Here is a 17,860-nt window from a genome sequence, read left to right as displayed (position 1 = left end):
TTTATTAGAAACCCCTACTCTGTGTGTCCCCTCACTGGCCACTTTATTAGAAACCCCTACTCTGTGTGCCCCCTCACTGGCCCCTTTATTAGAAACCCCTACTCTGTGCGTCCCCCTACTGGCCACTTTATTAGAAACCCTTACCTTGCGCTTCCCCTCTCTGGCCACTTTATTAGCAACCCCTACTCTGTGTGTCCCCTCACTGGCCACTTTATTAGAAACCCCTACTCTGTGTGTCCCCCTACTGACCACTTTATTAGAAACACCCACTAAGTTTTTAATGGTTTTGTAACAAAGAGAAAGTAACAAGAATTAACAACCGAGTTCTGATCAGAGGTTTCATCCCTAAAACAGGTCACCAAGTCCAAGCCCCCGTCTCTGCGTCTGATGTGTTCACAGTTATTATAGCTGTACTACAAAACACCAATTACTACACTCATAAATACAAACTGCAGAGAACGGGTGTAGAAGGCCCACAGCTGAAGAGCCAGCAGACAGCCAGAGAGAGAGAGAGAGAGAGAGAGAGAGAGAGAGAGAGAGAGAGAGAGAGAGAGAGAGAGAGAGAGAGAGAGAGAGAGAGAGAGAGAGAGAGAGAGAGAGAGAGAGAGAGAGACTAAAAATAACAGTGTAGAAGAAAGAGACAGACAGACAGACAGACACACACACACACTAAAAATAACAGTGTAGAAGAAAGAGACAGACAGACACACACAGACACAGACACACACAGCGTGAGGGATAAACAGCAGCATTAACACGGACAAAGGCAAGCAGAGGACCTGGAAGAAACCAGGAGAGGAACTGACCGCTCTCCTGTCACATCCACTGGCAGAACCACAACACCCCGAAATAGCCTTAGTTCAGCCACAAGACTGCAATTAGCCAAAGCAGAAAGCCAACAGGTCATGTACAAGAGGCCAAAAGGGCCGTGCCAGTAATAACACACGCATATGTACAGTAGCATGCAAAAGTTTGGGCACCCCAGGTCAGAATTTCTGTTATTGAGAATAGCCAAAATGAGTAAGAGATGATCTCCAAAAGCCTCTAAAGAGATGAATCATTACTTTAATATTTTGAGCAAGATTACTGTTTAATAATAAAAAAGAAAAGGCTCAGAGTGGCTCAGCAGACTAACAGACCGGCGCTATGGCCCGAGGATCACAAGTTCTAATCCTGAGTCATGCTGCTTCGCCATCAGAGCACAATTGCCCTTTCGAGCTCTCTCAGGGTGGGTAGACGGCGCTCCCCTCTCCCCTCATCACTCCCATTGTGCTGCTCAGGCTACTGTTGGCTGATGTATGAGAGCTGAGGATCCAGTGCTTTCCCCTGTATCCTTTATTATGAGCATTTATGTGCTGTCCTGTTGGGAGCATTGCAAGTGAGGGGGGTGGGGTGGGTGCTAGTGAGTGGGTGGGTTAATGAATCTGCTAAATTGGGGAGAAAATTGGGTAAAAATAAAATTAGTTTATTTATGTTTGCGGACACCCCTTTTAATAAATGCATTCAGCTACTACCACACTGCACCCATTTCTGACAGATGTGCAAATGCACGCACATACAGCATGTCTGGTTCCTGCAGAGAAGTATGGCCAATAATATAAGGCTCTCTGGAGAAGATAAATATGCTTAACGCCAGGCGTGGCCTAGAGGGGTATAAAGCCCCCCAGCATTGAGCTGTGGAGCAGTGGAAGAACTGTGTTCTCAGTGTTATTAGGGAGGTGTGGTGATTAATCTTCCAGCATCCTGACCTCACCAGCACTCTTGTCCCTGAACAGCAACACTCAAGAATCTAGCAGAAAGCCTTGTTCCCTAGACAGTAGAGACAGTCAAGAGACAGTCAAGAGACAGTCAAGAGACAGTCAACCCTTGTGTCCCAATACTTTTGTCCAAATAATGTATATTCATTTAAGTATCTTTGTGCCAATATGTAAAACAGAAACCGATGGATTAAGCGACGTCGAAAAAAAACAAAAACAAACAAACAAACAAACAGAGACACCACAAGTTTGTACCATTTCGATTTTTTTATTACTAAAATTAAAGAGGTCTCTAAGGCTGGTTTGTGTGTTCACAGGTATTATATCTCTATTTGTTTGTGAGTAAAATATAATGGTAGAAAAATCATGGTGGTCCTGCGTGCTACAATCTTCATTAAAACAGCTGTAAATACAAGCACACAACACGGAAAACGTATTAATGACATTCAGGTCCCCTTCAAGTTTGCTACTAAAAGTGACTAGTGTAATTGGCAATGCACAAAAAAGATATTTACATCACAGGAGGAAAAAGGTGCTTCCACTGAACTCAAGAAGAGGCAAAAAAAAAACAACCAACCAAATAAAACAAAAAAAACCCACCCTAATAAGCCCCTTCACCATCAAATACGCTCCACCGTTTACTCACACGGCACACCTCGACCAAGGACGAGCGTTTAAGACATCAGCGCAGATTCAAGTGGTCACATGTTAAGACGCCGGTTTCGGCAGGTGCTGAACTGGGGGAAATGAGCCAAGCAGGACGTCAGTAGTTTAAAAGCAGTGGTGGAGAATTCAGGTCCAGAGAGGAAAAAAAAACTGCAGCTGCATTACAGAATGCAGAATGGAGGACCTGTCTGGACCCGAATTCAGCACCACTGCCTAGACAGGATAGTCTGAGCTACAGGGCTGATGCAGCTAGCCAATAAGAAATTGGAATCCTATACTTGACCAATTAGCACGGTGCTAAGCATTTGCCTTGTGGGGTTGCCAAGTAATCGCTAATAGACTTGCTTATGTCGTTTTTGACATTATCAGCTAGTCATGTGACTCAACAAGAAAATTTACCCTCGTCTTGTTTTTAGCTTCTTATTAATAAAGTAAAAAACACCCGTCAGGTTCAACAAGGCTTCAGATAAGCTGGATGTAACTCCAGCACTGCTCAAAAAGGCAGAATTTAAAGGAAATGGAGGTTAAGCTGGGATTTGGACTTTCTAAACTTTAGGCAGGAAAGGAGTAGCTCTTCATTTGGCCCTTCAGGTTGAAGCTGTTCCATAATAAAAGCCTCACTTTTCTGAACCTGTATTGAACCTGATGGTGCGGAGAGCTGCAGGTGAACAGCATTGCAGTGATGAACAGCATTTAGCAGTCCTAACTTAATCTGCTCTGTATTCTAGTCTATATTTATAGACACCAGTGAGGCATACAGTCTGAAAAACCACATAAGCAAGAATATACAGGATTACCGAACACCTCCACACTGGTTTGAGGAGAGTGTGGCGATTCAGGCATTAGTTAGCACCATGCTTACAGGTGGAGTGTACGGTCTCCAGTATACACTCCCATTAGCTCCATCGCTCCAGTGCAAGACTAAAGAAGAAAAACTTGGATTATCTTGGATTACTGACGACATTTGGGGTAAACAGGGGATGGACAGGCCAATACACGCATCTCCTTTTAAAAAGCTTGACCTTACATCAGCTTGGGTTCAAGCTATGCGGCCAAGTGAGAAAACCTCACCATCAAAACATTCCCCTGCTGAAAAGACAGTAGTTCATGAGCTGACTGGAGTGTATGGAGTGGTTTATCATGAGGTAAAGTGCATGGTCCCTCTTTCTGACTGGAATAAACACTGACACTGGGCCTTTACAGATAGCATCCACGGAAAGTCTTCACTGGAAAGGCTCATTTATAATAAAATGGAGTGCTAGGCTAGCTCTGCTACAGTCAGAGTGTCTCTTTGGTTGCCTACTTACAACAAACTCACTTTTTTTTTTTCTTTTTCAAAAAACATCTGATCAAAACAGAGATTTCTTGCTTTAGCACAGTGGAAGAAAGAGTGATTGACAAGCAAAATGAGTTTGATTATAAAAAAAAAAAAAAAAGTCTTTTTTTTTGTTTTTTTTTGAGTGGGGGAAGGTCTAAAAAAAACAAATCGTACCCAAAACGAGGGCCACAATCATCCCTTGGTCCAGTGGTTGTACGACATCTTAGCTCAGTATCTACATCTGCTCTAATTTTGAACAAAAGCATATGTACAATATATACATAATCAGCTCATAGGATCATACAAAGTGTGTCTACACACTCGCCAGTAGTCCACAATTTACATAACGTGTGCTTAAAAACATCTGCGGTCCAATTATGGTGGAGTCATTTTCCCAACAGCAGCGTAGAATCACAAACATTAATTTAATGAGCTTAAAGGTTAAGAAGGTAAAGCCTAAGAAGTGCATCACTGCCACAGCAAGAACTCCTCTCCACAAGAACAACCTCGCAGGAAATGTAAAGAAATGTCCTTTTTCAAAATCTCTGTTTACTTCCTAATCAGTTAAAGATGCAGAGTCTTTCAGAGCCAGTCTGGTGTGAAATGTTAAAAAGCAACCTCCATGAAAGTCACTATTAAAGTATATCAAATGGTTCTGAAGACACGGCCTGATGCCGGAGACACTGGTTTTAGTTTCAATTCTATTATTTGAAAGCTAAGTATGGAGGAGGGATACATGCAGGGCATTGCGCTACAAAATATTCCCTAAAGAAAACTTTTTTCTTCAGATTTTTACTTCAGAAGACACGTGTAGATTTACTGGTGGGTTTGTATGGTAAATGAAATCACTATATTTGAGTTATGGTGACCCCTGGTTACATTCAATAGCATAATCAGAGTCCCCAAGTTCCTCTACAATTAGCCATTTTACACCAAACCACATTATTTATTTAGATCTATCTATTTATTTAGATTCGTCTGTCGAAATTTTTCCTTTTTCTCCCAGGTGGGTACTGCTAATTAACCACCTGCTCATAAGCGCCACCCCCCTGTACCAACAGGTCTACTCCTAACAGCTAACAGACACCTGTGCCAGCCAACATCGCTCAAGAGTGAGGAGAGGAAAGAGAGAGCCTTCTACAAGGGGAGGCAGTGCCGGCCAATTGTGCTCTCTCTGACTCTGGCTACTGATGGCAAAGAGACAGGGCTCAGGATTCGAACTTGGGGCCCTAGAAGAAGCGCATTACGCCGCTGAGCCATTTGAAGCCCTAACCAAACCCCACTCTGGCCGACTGTTTACATCTTAACCATCTAAACTGAATCATGCTGAGAATTTCCCTTTAGGTTAAAGGCATGGCATTATAATAAGATTTTAATTTCTAATGGCCCATTCAGATTTTTTAATGTACATACACTGAAAAAAAGAGCAGCTGGCATTGGTTTTGAAATATACGTCTTAAATGTCTAGACATTTAAGACGTTCTTCATATATACCGTACTGTAGGCCCTTCTCTAGTGTCATGTGGATCTGTTCTGTTCACTGATCTACCGTAGCCCTGATGCTCTGTTTAGGCTGCTGCCACTTCAAAAATAAAAATAAATAAAATGCATGAGCTTAATGAGTCAACATACCTGAAAAATGACATGCATCACAAATTCAACAGAAATCCAGACGTTTCTGCCTCAATTTAGTTTAAGTTTAACTACTGAGAACAAATATGTACACTCAAAGATGTACAAATAGCCCATAGGTCTATATCAAGCATCTTAATCTAAGAGAAGTGTAGCATATGCATATGCATAAGGGTTGTGGGGCGACGTCTGCCTGCTAGGTCACGTAACCTACCTAAATAAAAGCACATATAGAAGAAAGTGTGAACAGCTTGGACTTTCTATTTGGCACTTCAATACAAAACGCATTGCATTCTGCTCCGAAAGCTATAATGTACATCTGGTAAATATTATTTTCTGCTGGCTACTAAAATCCACTCATAATTTGCCATAATAAAGATTCATATATATTGTCAATTAAAAAACAGAAAGAATGAACGTGGCAAATACAGACTGCAGTTTGTTTCATTAGATCAGAACTAGATTTAAGGAGATACGAATAAATCGTTATGGCCGATTCAGCCAAACTGATTGATGGGCAGCCAATTTTATATTGGCTGATTTTCTAAGAGCAAAAGACTATATAGACAGCATTTCAGTGAGTGTGTACCTTGCTGGCTCAAATTATATATTTTTATTTCTAATATGAGCCAATTTTCTACCTAATCTGGAAGATCAATTATCCAATCCCTGTTCATGTAAACCCCTTCCATCCCTAGCAACGCCCCCAATTACTACGAGGGCGAAGACTAGCATGTCTCCTCAGACATTTGAAGCCAGCCACTGCCTCTTTTTTCAAACTGTCGCCAAGGAAAGAACACACCGTGCTCTCCAGCTCTGATAAAACAGCTAACAGACGCCTGTACTGGTGGCCAACATCAGGGAGAAGTGCCATCAACCCACCCCTGAGAGAACAAGACCAATCATGGCCAAACTCTCTCAGACTCCAGCTGCTGACGGCAAACAGCATGACCCAGGATTCCAACCAGCAATTTTTGGATCATAGTGGCAGCACCTTTGTCCACGGGACCTCTCAAAGTCCCTGGCTCAAATTACTTGGGTCACATTTGATATATGATGATCGGCAAAAAAATAAAATTAAAAGATTAATTAAGATCAGAGGGTCTTAATCACCAACCATTCTTAAGAAGAAAATTCTTCTTGAAACCCAAAGCAGTTTTCTCACAGATTCTGACGTTCGGCAGCGTTTCCTTTTTAAGGATTTGTTTAATTTACAAGGACAAGGGGATCCATCATTATAGGAGCAGAGCTGTGAACAATCCTGCGCTTTAAAAACATCATGAATCTGACGCAGACTTTTTCCTTTTTTACTTTTCTTAAAAACAAATAAAACAATTCTTAGGAAGAGATTGGTGAGTGAGGGTCATTGAGTCTTCGGAGTGATTCTCACCAAGCTACGTTTGGGAAACCCAGCCTTGGTTAACTGCCAGATACTAGATGTGTGGTGTTGGAGTGTAGGTCAGGCATTTCTAGAAATAAAGCATGATGCTGAGGTGAAAGTGGCTCCACCGATGATACTGGTCTGAATTCTGTAAATGTTTGGAATTTGATTTTTTTTTTTAAGAAAAAATGTGTAAGGACCAGCTACATTTGACCGTGAAAAGAAAGCGGAAATGCAGTTAACAGTGGTGAAATGAGGTCTGAGCATGAGAAGCAAAACACCAAAGAGCTGCATAGCCGCATCAAGCGCCTCGGTGACCGCCAAAGACGAACGCGAGGGTCTTTAAACACAATGCACTGAACACATTTGTGCTTTTCAGAGAGAGATATAATCAACGATTAACCTCTGTAAAATCCCTCAGTGAAATTTTCAGGCTCTGTGTCCGAGCAGGTATCCAGAAAAGGTGCGAGGTCATGTATGAAAGTCCAGTGGAGTGCTAACGTGAGCATCGGAGTCAACTTCATTTCACTTCACATCCACAGTCGCTCGGAGCTCCTTCTTCGGTGGTCTTTGGATTGTCAGAGACAAAAACTCAGAGCTTTAAATTCTTCTGCTAAAACTTCTTTTTTTCCTTCCTCTTCACCATTTACTTCCATTAAAAAGTGAGAGTCGTTGGCATTAGTAATTAATAAAAGGGATTAGACGATGGTAAAACGATAAAGACTTCATAAAAGACTTCTTTTTTTCCTTCTTTTCTCCAGGGAACTAAAAAGCAGCATACTCCTGTCTTTTTTGCAAACCTTCCTGCACGTTCTCTCAGCATGAACTGCGGCCCTCAGAAAAAGATGACGTCCTCCTTGGCAGTGTCGTCGGGGACGGAGTATGGTGGGGTCAGATTCTGGGTCTGTGGCCGCAACAGGCTGGCCGTCTGGCTGGACGGTGGCTCACTGGGGAAGCTGTCTGCCAGGCTGGGGGGATCTGGATGGAATAGGCATAAGAACAGTGGTCAGATTAATTCAGAAATTTAAATATATGAGCCCTGAAGTGATGTGGACAGAGATTTAGCAAATATACAGACGTACAGGCCAAAATAATATTCAGCTTCGGATGGCTGCTTCTTTTGTTTATCTATGTGATGTACACACAGTTATCTATAATCATGGACTATACAGGTTATGAAACCACATAAGCAAGCTTCTTCTCTGCCGTCTCATGATGTTTTTATTAGGAACGTCCTGATTTGATCCACTGGATCCAGGCATATTTTAACGGATTGAGTATCGGCTATTTTAATTCCAATCCAATCTCAATTGTTTCTTTTAATCACAGTGTTCAGAGCGCCATCTAGTGTCCACCATTTGCGGACACTCCTGCCTAGCCGGCAGCACTGAGGAGCATACTCAGAAGGTAAATAAAGGAGTTTAGAGCTTGCAGTGTGGAGATATTTTATTGTGGAACATTAAACAGACCATTATATCTGAAACGCTCTGTTGATGTCACTGTCTTTTGCCTCAGGTTAAATATCTGCTACAATTGAGAGCACCAAGCTCTATTAAGCAATGTTTCATAAACACCAAATCTCTTAACATAGATCGGATCAGAGGAGAAAGCCATCTATTCACCCAGAGAGAGCATGGCCAATTGTGCTCTCTCTGACTCAGGACACTGATCGCAAAGCAGCATGGCTCGGGACTGGAACTCATGGTTCCTGGGGCACAGAGGGGCTAACACATTAGACCGCTGAGCTACTCTGAGTCCTGTACATTTATCGAGTTAACGCTTTTTCACTGAAATGTTCTCACTGTGGGATCGGGCTGCAGAAACGCAAGCTGGAACTGTGTGTGTTACCTGTGCTCTGAAGCTGTGGAGGATGAGGCTGTTGGTGGGGGCTGATGGAGCGACGAGCCTTCAGTGTATTCTCACTGTCTCTGGCTGAGAGTTTCATAGGAAGCATCTGCTTCATATCTACTGAAGCTGCCAAAACACATTCAGTTTAGATCAGTTGAGAACCAAGTATCAAACATTTAGGGATTTTTATTCTCTCTATACAAGTCTGTGACTGGATTATACAACGTGTGTGACTCTTACCTGAGCTGTCTGTGCGGTGCGAGCCTTTGCCCTTGCTGCTCTTGTCCTTGCTCTTCAGGATGGCGAGTTTGGTGGGGATTTGTTGCTGGACGCCTCCTTGTTTGTGCAGCTGGTTGGTGGTGCTGATCAGGTGTATGGGCACCTCCGTTTTCAGGGGCAGGGCTGTGCTGCTCTCTCTGCGAGGGGGGACCTCCGGCCTCTCCAGGTAATCAGCGGGGGCTAACGAAACGCTGGAACGGATCGACCGGGGTGGACCACTCGAATCTCCAGCAGCGTTGCCCAGCAGTAGCTCACCGTTAAAACTGGAGGAGACTGGCAGCTGGAGGTACAGAAAAACAGGAATTTTAGTGGTTCAGAAATCACTCTTTTCATAAGTAGACACTTGAAGACTTTCTAGGGTTGATACGTCCAAGTATAGGGTGAGCAATCTTCACCCCCTGATGAAACGTGCAAGTCTTGACTGACTTAATTTGGGTCGATTGGGGTGGTGCACAGAGGTACAGTACAAGTCGTTTCGCTGTGCAAATACCAGACAGTATGTATTGCTCCAACAATAATGCCAGGTGTGGGCTAGAGGGGTATAAAGTCCCCAGCATTGAGCTGTGGAGCAGTGATCTCTGGGTTGATGGATGAGGCTCCATCTAATCTAATGCTTTAGGGATGAGTGGGGAGGAGGTAGATCACCACGATCATCCAACATCCTGACCTCAGTAACTTCCCTTGCAATCGAACTCACACAGCAAAAGCCTTTCCAAGACAGCTGTTAAAAAAAAAAAAAAAAAAAAAAAAAAAAAAAGTTTATCCAGCTTTTGTTGGCGTAACGGTCTCTTTGATTTCAGAAGAAACAATGAATGTGTCCCAATACTTTTGTCCATGCAGTGAGAGAGGGGTGTGGCGTGGCCGGCTCAAACTCAGCTGCTCTCTTGCTGAAACAGAACGTCACCAACATGTGAAAATCTGCTGAAACTGGAGGATCTCGGCTCTGGAATGATAAAAGGGGTTTCCACGGCTGGTTGTGTTTAACGGACTAGCCGACGTGTCTTTGAACGCGGCTTCGTAAAGAGCAGCCGGCGTGTTTGAACACAGCAGGGAGGAAATGTGGAGTGTGTGTTATTACAGAAATCCAGCCTGCACAAGCACAGGGGTCTTTATGAGATCAACCCAGATTAAAAGCATATGCTGTGCTTTCTGCCACGTGGAGCGGGATGGAAACACGCCCGTGATTAGATGACATCAGAAAAAAAAAAATTCAATATATATCTCTTTCAAATCATATCTTAACTTCTCACACACTGCTTGTGCCATTTAGACCCTCTAAGTTGAGAGGAAGAGCTGGGCCAATAATTTGATTAATCGACGAATACTTTAAATACTTGAGTCCAGTGTTTGTTACCAACATTAGCCTAACATTTCCCACTGGAAACTAAAGCAGCACACAGAGAGCAGATACCAAACATTAATATACGACGCCCAGACACAGTTGATCAGAGTACTGCACATCTAGTAAGACAATATTAATCAAATTTATCTCCTAAGATAAATCACCAACACAAAATCTAACAGCTTTATCAAACATCTCATTTCATGTCCATGCTGTGTGTGTCTGAATACAACACGCCACATCTCCCACTATACTCATCAGAACAGCAAATGGGTTAATTCTGTGAATAAATAACTCCCCCACTCCGCCCACCACAGCAACAATCACTACTGCCTACAAAAGTTGCAATGAGAAACCATCCCCTCCCTCCTCCTCCTCCTCCTCCTCCTCACATCACAATGTTCAGCCACATGTTCAGGACTGCAGCCACCTGTAATAGAGAAATGACTCAGCCCTCTCTGCCTGCTGCTGAGGGTGACAGCCGTGTATTAGTACATCTCTCTGCAGAAGCAGATGTTTCCAGCTGTGGAGGCTATTCTGGATGCTTCAGCAGGGCCCCCAGGGGCCACCAGTCCTGACTGCTCCAGCAAGAGACGCATCAAAGCACAGCCCACCACCCACCCCCTCAGGGCAGAACTGCCTCTGTAGAGCCCAGCAGATTCCTCACACAGACACAGCATTGTTCCGCCCTTCAGAGAGACAAGGTTAAGTGTGATAAAAGGGAGAGAAGGAGAGAGTGTGTGTGTGTGTGTGTGTGTGTGTGTGTGTGTGTGTGTGTGTGTGTGTGTGTGTGTGTGCGTGAGACCGAGAGAGAGGCAAACATTTAACTGGCATCAACTAAACAATTACCGCTGGCAGGGCTCCTGACAGCAGCCTTTCAGCCCCAAAACCTGTCCGAGAGCGGAGCTCCCTTCAGATACCTGCCTCCTAAATCACACAGATAAATACCCGTTTCAGGGGTTTTCCCACCTCATAGCAACACACACACACACACACACACACACACACACACACACACACACACACACACACACACACAGACACAGACACACAGACACACAGACACACAGACACACAGACACACAGACACACAGACACACACAAAAATGTGAGTTTACGAGGCTGTGATGAGAGAATGTGTGTAATTGATGCACTGTGGAGAAATGTGCTGAAAAAGGAACATACTGAAGGCTCGGATATACAGAGAGCAGTTGAGAGAGAATTATGGAGAGGTAGGAAAGAGAAGAGTCACAAGCAAGAGAGTAAAAAAGACAAAAAGGGAAAGAAATGAGGAAGAAACATAAAAAAAAGAAAATTAAAAAAGGGGGAAAAGCCCACATAATTCAGAGACAGGAGACAAAGAAAAATGTCATGGTGAAAGAAAAGGGAGAAGAAAAAAAATAAGTAAGAGACGTGAAATAAGGAGGACACGAGAACAAAGGGGAAAAAATAAGACAGGAATAAGAAATAAGAGGAATAAAAAAAAGCAACAGAAAAAAAAAGTAGAGAAGAGAAACAGACAATAAACACGACAAAAAAGAAGAGGAGGAAGAAATGCAGAGAGGAGAGAAAGAAAAAAACAGTGTGCGACAAAAAGGACAGAAAAGGAGACAGGAATAAGGAGAAATGGAGAATGAGTGAGTGAAAGAAAGAAAAAAGCAAGAGGGAGAGATTGAAAAAGTGAGAGCAGAGAGAAAAAGAAAAGCAATAGAGAAGGAAAGAAAATATGAGAGACCGGAAACAAACACCACGATGGGGCGAGTAAAAGAAAATTAGAGAAACAACAAAAAAAAAAAACGAGAAATAGAAAGAAAAAACGAAGAAAAAAAGAAAAGAGTGAGTGAGCAAGCAGAGGTGTGAGTTGATATGAGGAGAGGTGTAGGTCTTTGAGGAGTCTGGCTGGTGTTTATTAATCAGAGAGGAAGTGAGTAATGGGTGCTGGAGAAGTGGACAGGTCTTACTCAGGTCAAGTACACGGTTCCTACCTGCACCGATGGGGCAGAGGGCAGAACACTCCTCTCCACACACAGGCAGGAGGGGGACAGGAAGGCAGGGGACAGGAAGGCAGGGGATATGCTAACAGTTCCTAACTTAGTCTATTCACAGTTTTTAATCTTAAAAATGTCTCTCTTGATTGAAGCAGTGGTCAGCTGCTCGTCTGAATGATAAAGCAGATCATAATCTCTACCTGTTCTCATCAACATTATAACCGCTCTACCGGTCCTCTTACTGGGTAAAGATACCCATCCATCCACCTATCTGCCTCTCTACCCACCTATACCAGGTACCAGTTTCTTATGACAAGAATGGCACCTGATTGGCTGCATCCAGGCACCTGATTTTGACCACCGGCGGTGGTTTCTCTGAAAGACCGAACAGGACAACACTGTTAATAACTGCTGCTTCTGAACTGTATCTCGCCCAAGTGCTACGTCCTTACACAACGCTCCTGTAAGAGCTCACCCTGTTAACACTGGTGGGTGTAAACACACACACACACACACACACACACTCTCAGAGAGGCGTAAAGGATTACACTGACGCTTTGATAAAGCCTGAACATGCCCAGGCTAGTCTCTGCTGCCTCGTATACAATCAGCACAATATGAAACAACGAACACACAGAGGCTTACTGATGACTCCGAAACTCTACAGTCCTTAACGACCAACTCAGACACAAAGACCAAACGGATCTATCCGACACTTATAGGGAAAAACTGACTGAAATAAAATGGTCTTGCATGGAAGCTCAGACCTCTTTTATTTAAGATTTACACTAAATATGGTATGTAGGTATGGGTAGATAAGCGTGAGTATGGATGGATATGGGTGGGTAGGAATAAAGATGGGTGAAAGGGGATGTAAATGAGTGGGGAATGAGTAGATATCAATGGGTATAGATAGATATAGGTGGGAATGGATGGGTATGGCTGGATATTAGTGGGTATGGATGGGAAAGGATGGGCATGGAGTCTACAATTACACCAAGATTTGTAATTTCATATTTTAATTCTGGAGCTAAACAGCCTAGAATTTGTTTGCTTCACTACCAATAACAGCAATTTCTTATTTTTTAATTTCTCCAATTATAATTCATCAAGTAATCATTTATCATAAGATACCTGTTATAACTAAAGTGCTTCAATTAAAAACAGCTCATCTTAAGTCCAATTTCACTGTACAAAATGTTTATTAGGTTTGTCACTGTCTATTCATGAAGAAATCTACTGATTCTTTTACTTTGTCCCTTAATAATCCTGGTGAAATTAAGCATGATTCTCACAAGGCTTGACCACCTGTCAAAGCAAAATGATTTAAGATCAATAACTAATCTAATCAAACCCACCACAAACACTCCTGCTCCATGCACAGGGATCACTGGGAAACCACGAACGACAGCAACAATGCAAGTCAAGCCTTTGTGCTGTATATTAAAGCCTGTTGTGTTTGAGACTGAAAGCCTGAGCTTGTAACTGCTTGATTTCATCAGCTGCCACACCCTTCAAAAATCCACCTTCATGACACTGCAGTCCTGAAACAAATTCAGCAAATCCACACCCAGAGGGCCTCTGCAAGCCGCTGAATGGATTCTTTGGTATGAGTACAACATGATCTGAAAGCCAAGCCTTGTCAGATACTTCACAGTTAAGCCTGCAGGCTAATATCAATCAGCTGGCTACGCTGCCTTTGTGTCAAGAGTGCGCTTGAAATTCATTTTAAGGTTGGGGATTTGGCCCTCTCTGGTGGAAATGTGTAATTACACAGAACTTGTAGAGGAGCTCTTCTGTAACACCAGGATTAATCTTGGCAGCTGAGGTCATTGTTTTAAAGTAAGCTCCATGATCATCAGGTGGCCTATAGTGCTGCATTTCTTCACCTAATGTTTTTTTTTTATATCCATCTGTCCTATGAAGCACCATCTTTTCAGCACTTGACTGAACCGGAGCAGATATTGCTTTATACATTTCAGAATTCTCCCTGCTACTTCCATCATCAGCATCATCTGTAAACACCAGTAACCCAGTTCCACTGGCAATCATATGTGCCCATGCCAAAACACTACCTCCACCATGTTTGACAGTCTTCTTTCCCTGTACTCTTCTCTTCTCTTCCCAGCAGTCTATAAAAGGTATTTTTTGTTTCAACGGTCCAAAATGTTGTTCCAGAACTGTGCAGGCTTTTCTGGAGGTTTTCTAGCGGTCCAATCTGACCTTTTGGCTCTCTTGGGTGTTACCAGTGCTTTGCCTCTTGAAGTAAACACTCTGTATTTGTATTTATGAAGGAGTCTCTCGATTGTAGACTTCAACAAAGGGCACCTCTACCTTCTCAACATCAGTCCTGTATGGTGAGTGCAGTAACCACCACCTTCACATGCTGTAACATGTGTGGCAAAAAAACAAACAAAACAAAAACAAAAAGCAGGCATGATCACTCCTTTCATTTTCAACACAAAAACCTGAAGCAGCACAGCCCTAAGGCACCAAGCGGCTCAACAGACCACTTCGACTCCAGCGTCGCCTCTCTGACCAGTCTAATGTAATAACAGGGCAGACATGAAGACCTGCCTGCCTGGAGGTCATGAACGGTGTAGCTGTGTTTATTTGCTCTGATGCACAGACACAAGCAAACACACAGGACTGGCCAGGGGTTGGCTAACAGTGCGAGACAGCGTGCCTCAAATAGAACAAATGGGAACTTAAGTGAAGTACCTAAACACAACGCAAGACGTTAGAGATGCAGAGTTCCAGAAGAGACAACAAACTATAAGGAATGAAATTATGGGACTGTGATTATAATGCTATGTATTATGTATGTATTATGTCTATATAGGCACAAACTATTACACTGCACACAAACTATTCCCATCCCACACTGGCTATACCACTGCCTTATTATAGTTATGATAGACTACCCATGTGTCAATAGATCCTTATTTATTATCATTTACTCTTGCACTTTGCTCTATATATGCACAATACTACAATTTTGCACAGTCACTGCCCAATACTGTCATTTTGCTCCTGGTAGATGCTAACTGCATTTTGTGATCTAGTACTTGTACAGAGCAATGACAAAGATCGATCAATCTACCCACCCATCCATCCATCTTATCTATCCATCTTATCTACCCACCTATCCATCCACCTTATCTACCCACCTATCTACCTCTCTACCCACCTATCCATCCACCTTATCTACCCACCTATCTACCTCTCTTATCTACCCATCCACCTCTCCATCCACCTATCTACCCACCTATTCATCCATCCCTCTACCCATCTACCTCTCCATCCATCTTATCTACCCATCTACCTCTCCATCCATCTATCTAGCCACCTATCCAGCCACCTTATCTACCCACCTATCCATCCATCTTATCTACCCATCTACCTCTCCATCCATCTTATCTACCCATCTACCTCTCCATCCATCTATCTCTCCATCCATCTATCTATCTACCCCTCTTATCTACCCATCCACCTCTCCATCCACCTATCTAGCCACCTTATCTACCCATCTACCTCTCCACCCATCTTATCTACCCACCTTATCTACCCATCTACCTCTCCACCCATCTTATCTACCCATCTACCTCTCCACCCATCTTATCTACCCATCTACCTCTCCACCCACCTTATCTACCCATCTACCTCTCCATCCACCTTATCTACCCATCTACCTCTCCATCCACCTTATCTACCCACCTATCCATCCACCTTATCTACCCACCTATCCATCCATCTTATCTACCCACCTATCCATCCATCTTATCTACCCACCTATCCATCCATCTATCTACCCACCTATCCATCCATCTATCTACTCATCTTATCTACCTCTCTACCCACCTGTCCATCCATATATCTACCCAGAACATTAAAACATCTCCAAAGTTCTTCTCATGCAGTCTAGTATTATTTAGAGTTCTCCTCTAACACCTGTTTGCTAAGATCAGTGCTTAATGATGGTAAATCAGATGAGCTGCTGCTGGAACTGAACATCCCAGCACTGACTGCTAGGAGAAATCTGGAAATGTATGTTAACCTGCATCTGTTCTAATAGGATCTGAAGTTTCTACAGTAAAAACCTTCTTACTGTTGAGAGAAATGTTGTTTACTAATGTGCTTAGGTGCCAAAAAGGTTTGCAAAGTACTGTGTATATCATTTTATCTCTTAACCATGATGAAAGGTGTGGTAATTATCGTGACATTACATTGGCTAGTCCGTACACCTCTCAATGCTCCATGTAACATCACATAGCTCTTCAGCATTATCCTGGCTTGGCCGTTACAGGATGTGTTTCAATCTGTGGCTTTGTACTTGTATCTGTTTACACAGAGACTGGCTTTTCTGTGGGCGGCTCTGTGGATGGTTTGCTGTGAGCCTGCTCAAATAACACTGCTGAGGCGCCTCGTTCCCAGCAGCAGCCTATCTACTGTCTCCCATCGGCAAACAGAGCACAGACGCTGGGAGCAGGAAATGGAGGAGCTTTCAAATCTGGACACAGTGGGGTATTGTTCAGGCTGGGCCTACAGTTACAGTTACAGTACAGGAAAGGATGAAGTAGGGAATGGGGCAGAACATTTCACCTGGCCAGTGAGAAAGTGTGGAGATGCAGAGAAACATCACCAAACCAAAACTCCTAGACTCCTAGATACAGCCCATCAGAGCAGACTAGGCAGGGCTTATGAATGCACCCACCACCCCCTGTTTCTACGGTGGTCACTATGGTATTGCTAGGTGTTAGGAGTTTGCCTTGGTGATTCATATTGGTCAATAATGCTAGATCCTAGGTGCTACAGTGTTGCTAGGTGGTTGCTGTAGGGTTGCTAAGTGGGTATTAGAATTTGCTAGATGTTTGCCAGGATAGGTACTACAAGTGTTGCTATAGGGTTCCTATAGTATATCAGGTAGCTGCAATTGTGTTGCAAAATTGGCTGCAAGCTGTCATACATGCCCTAAATGCACTAAATTTGTAGGGCGAAAGACCACGGTTCCGAAAAAAGCTTAGAACCTCAGAAAAACACCCTTAAACTGTATGGATAGTGGTGCTGATCTCTCTCTGGAGATTAACAAACTCCTGATTGGCAGTATTGAGAAGAGGGGTAATCCCAAAAAACACCACCATCCACACCCACCTGTCCTGTCTCCTGACTGTAGATTGACACCGGGCCGGGCACAGTTTTGTGTTTTTTCAGCTTCTTCTGCTGCTCCAGACGCTCCTTCTCTTTCTCCACAGCTCGTGTGGACTCCCTCAGCCTCTCCAGGTCCAGCTGGTAGGTCTGTCTCTGCCTCTCCAGCTCCTGCCTCTCCTCCGCCAGCCGAGCCTCCAGCCTCCTGCACTCCTCCTCTCGGTCCTGCAGCCTCTGCTCGGCCGCCTCGGCCTGTCGCCGCTGCCTCTCACGCTCACGCTCCCACCGCGCCTGCTCCTGCCGATGCTGTGCCTGCAGACGCTGGAAGTTGGCCAGCTCCTCACGCTGCTTCTCCAGGTTCCTCTGCTTCTCCTGCTCCAGCAGGACATTGGTCCCCCGTGGCCGACCTGGCCGGTCCCGCTCTGCCGAGAACAGAGATGTCCGCTGCAGCTCAATCTGACTGTCCTGCTGCGAGATGATGGCCTGCAATGGACAGTAGAGATA

General features: G+C 43.8%; 1 protein-coding gene across 3 annotated transcripts in view; it reads right to left on the bottom strand.

The window, feature by feature from the left end:
• Positions 1-2,005: 2,005 nt before the first annotated feature.
• The window catches only part of arhgef18b (rho/rac guanine nucleotide exchange factor (GEF) 18b), a 59,160-nt gene continuing 43,305 nt past the window's right edge, over positions 2,006-17,860 (bottom strand). For all 3 annotated transcript variants that reach the window (XM_072659956.1, XM_072659957.1, XM_072659958.1), the window contains 4 exons: positions 17,363-17,839; positions 8,843-9,161; positions 8,603-8,728; positions 2,006-7,732 (listed from right to left, as the gene is read on the bottom strand). In XM_072659956.1, coding sequence (XP_072516057.1) covers positions 7,590-7,732; positions 8,603-8,728; positions 8,843-9,161; positions 17,363-17,839 — 1,065 coding nt within the window. In that variant the 3' untranslated portion in view covers positions 2,006-7,589. The remainder of the gene's footprint in view (positions 7,733-8,602; positions 8,729-8,842; positions 9,162-17,362; positions 17,840-17,860) is intronic.

This window comes from Salminus brasiliensis, chromosome 17 (assembly GCF_030463535.1).
Source record: "Salminus brasiliensis chromosome 17, fSalBra1.hap2, whole genome shotgun sequence".
Classification (NCBI taxonomy): domain Eukaryota; kingdom Metazoa; phylum Chordata; class Actinopteri; order Characiformes; family Bryconidae; genus Salminus; species Salminus brasiliensis.
This window is presented reverse-complemented; position numbering and strand designations above follow the sequence as displayed.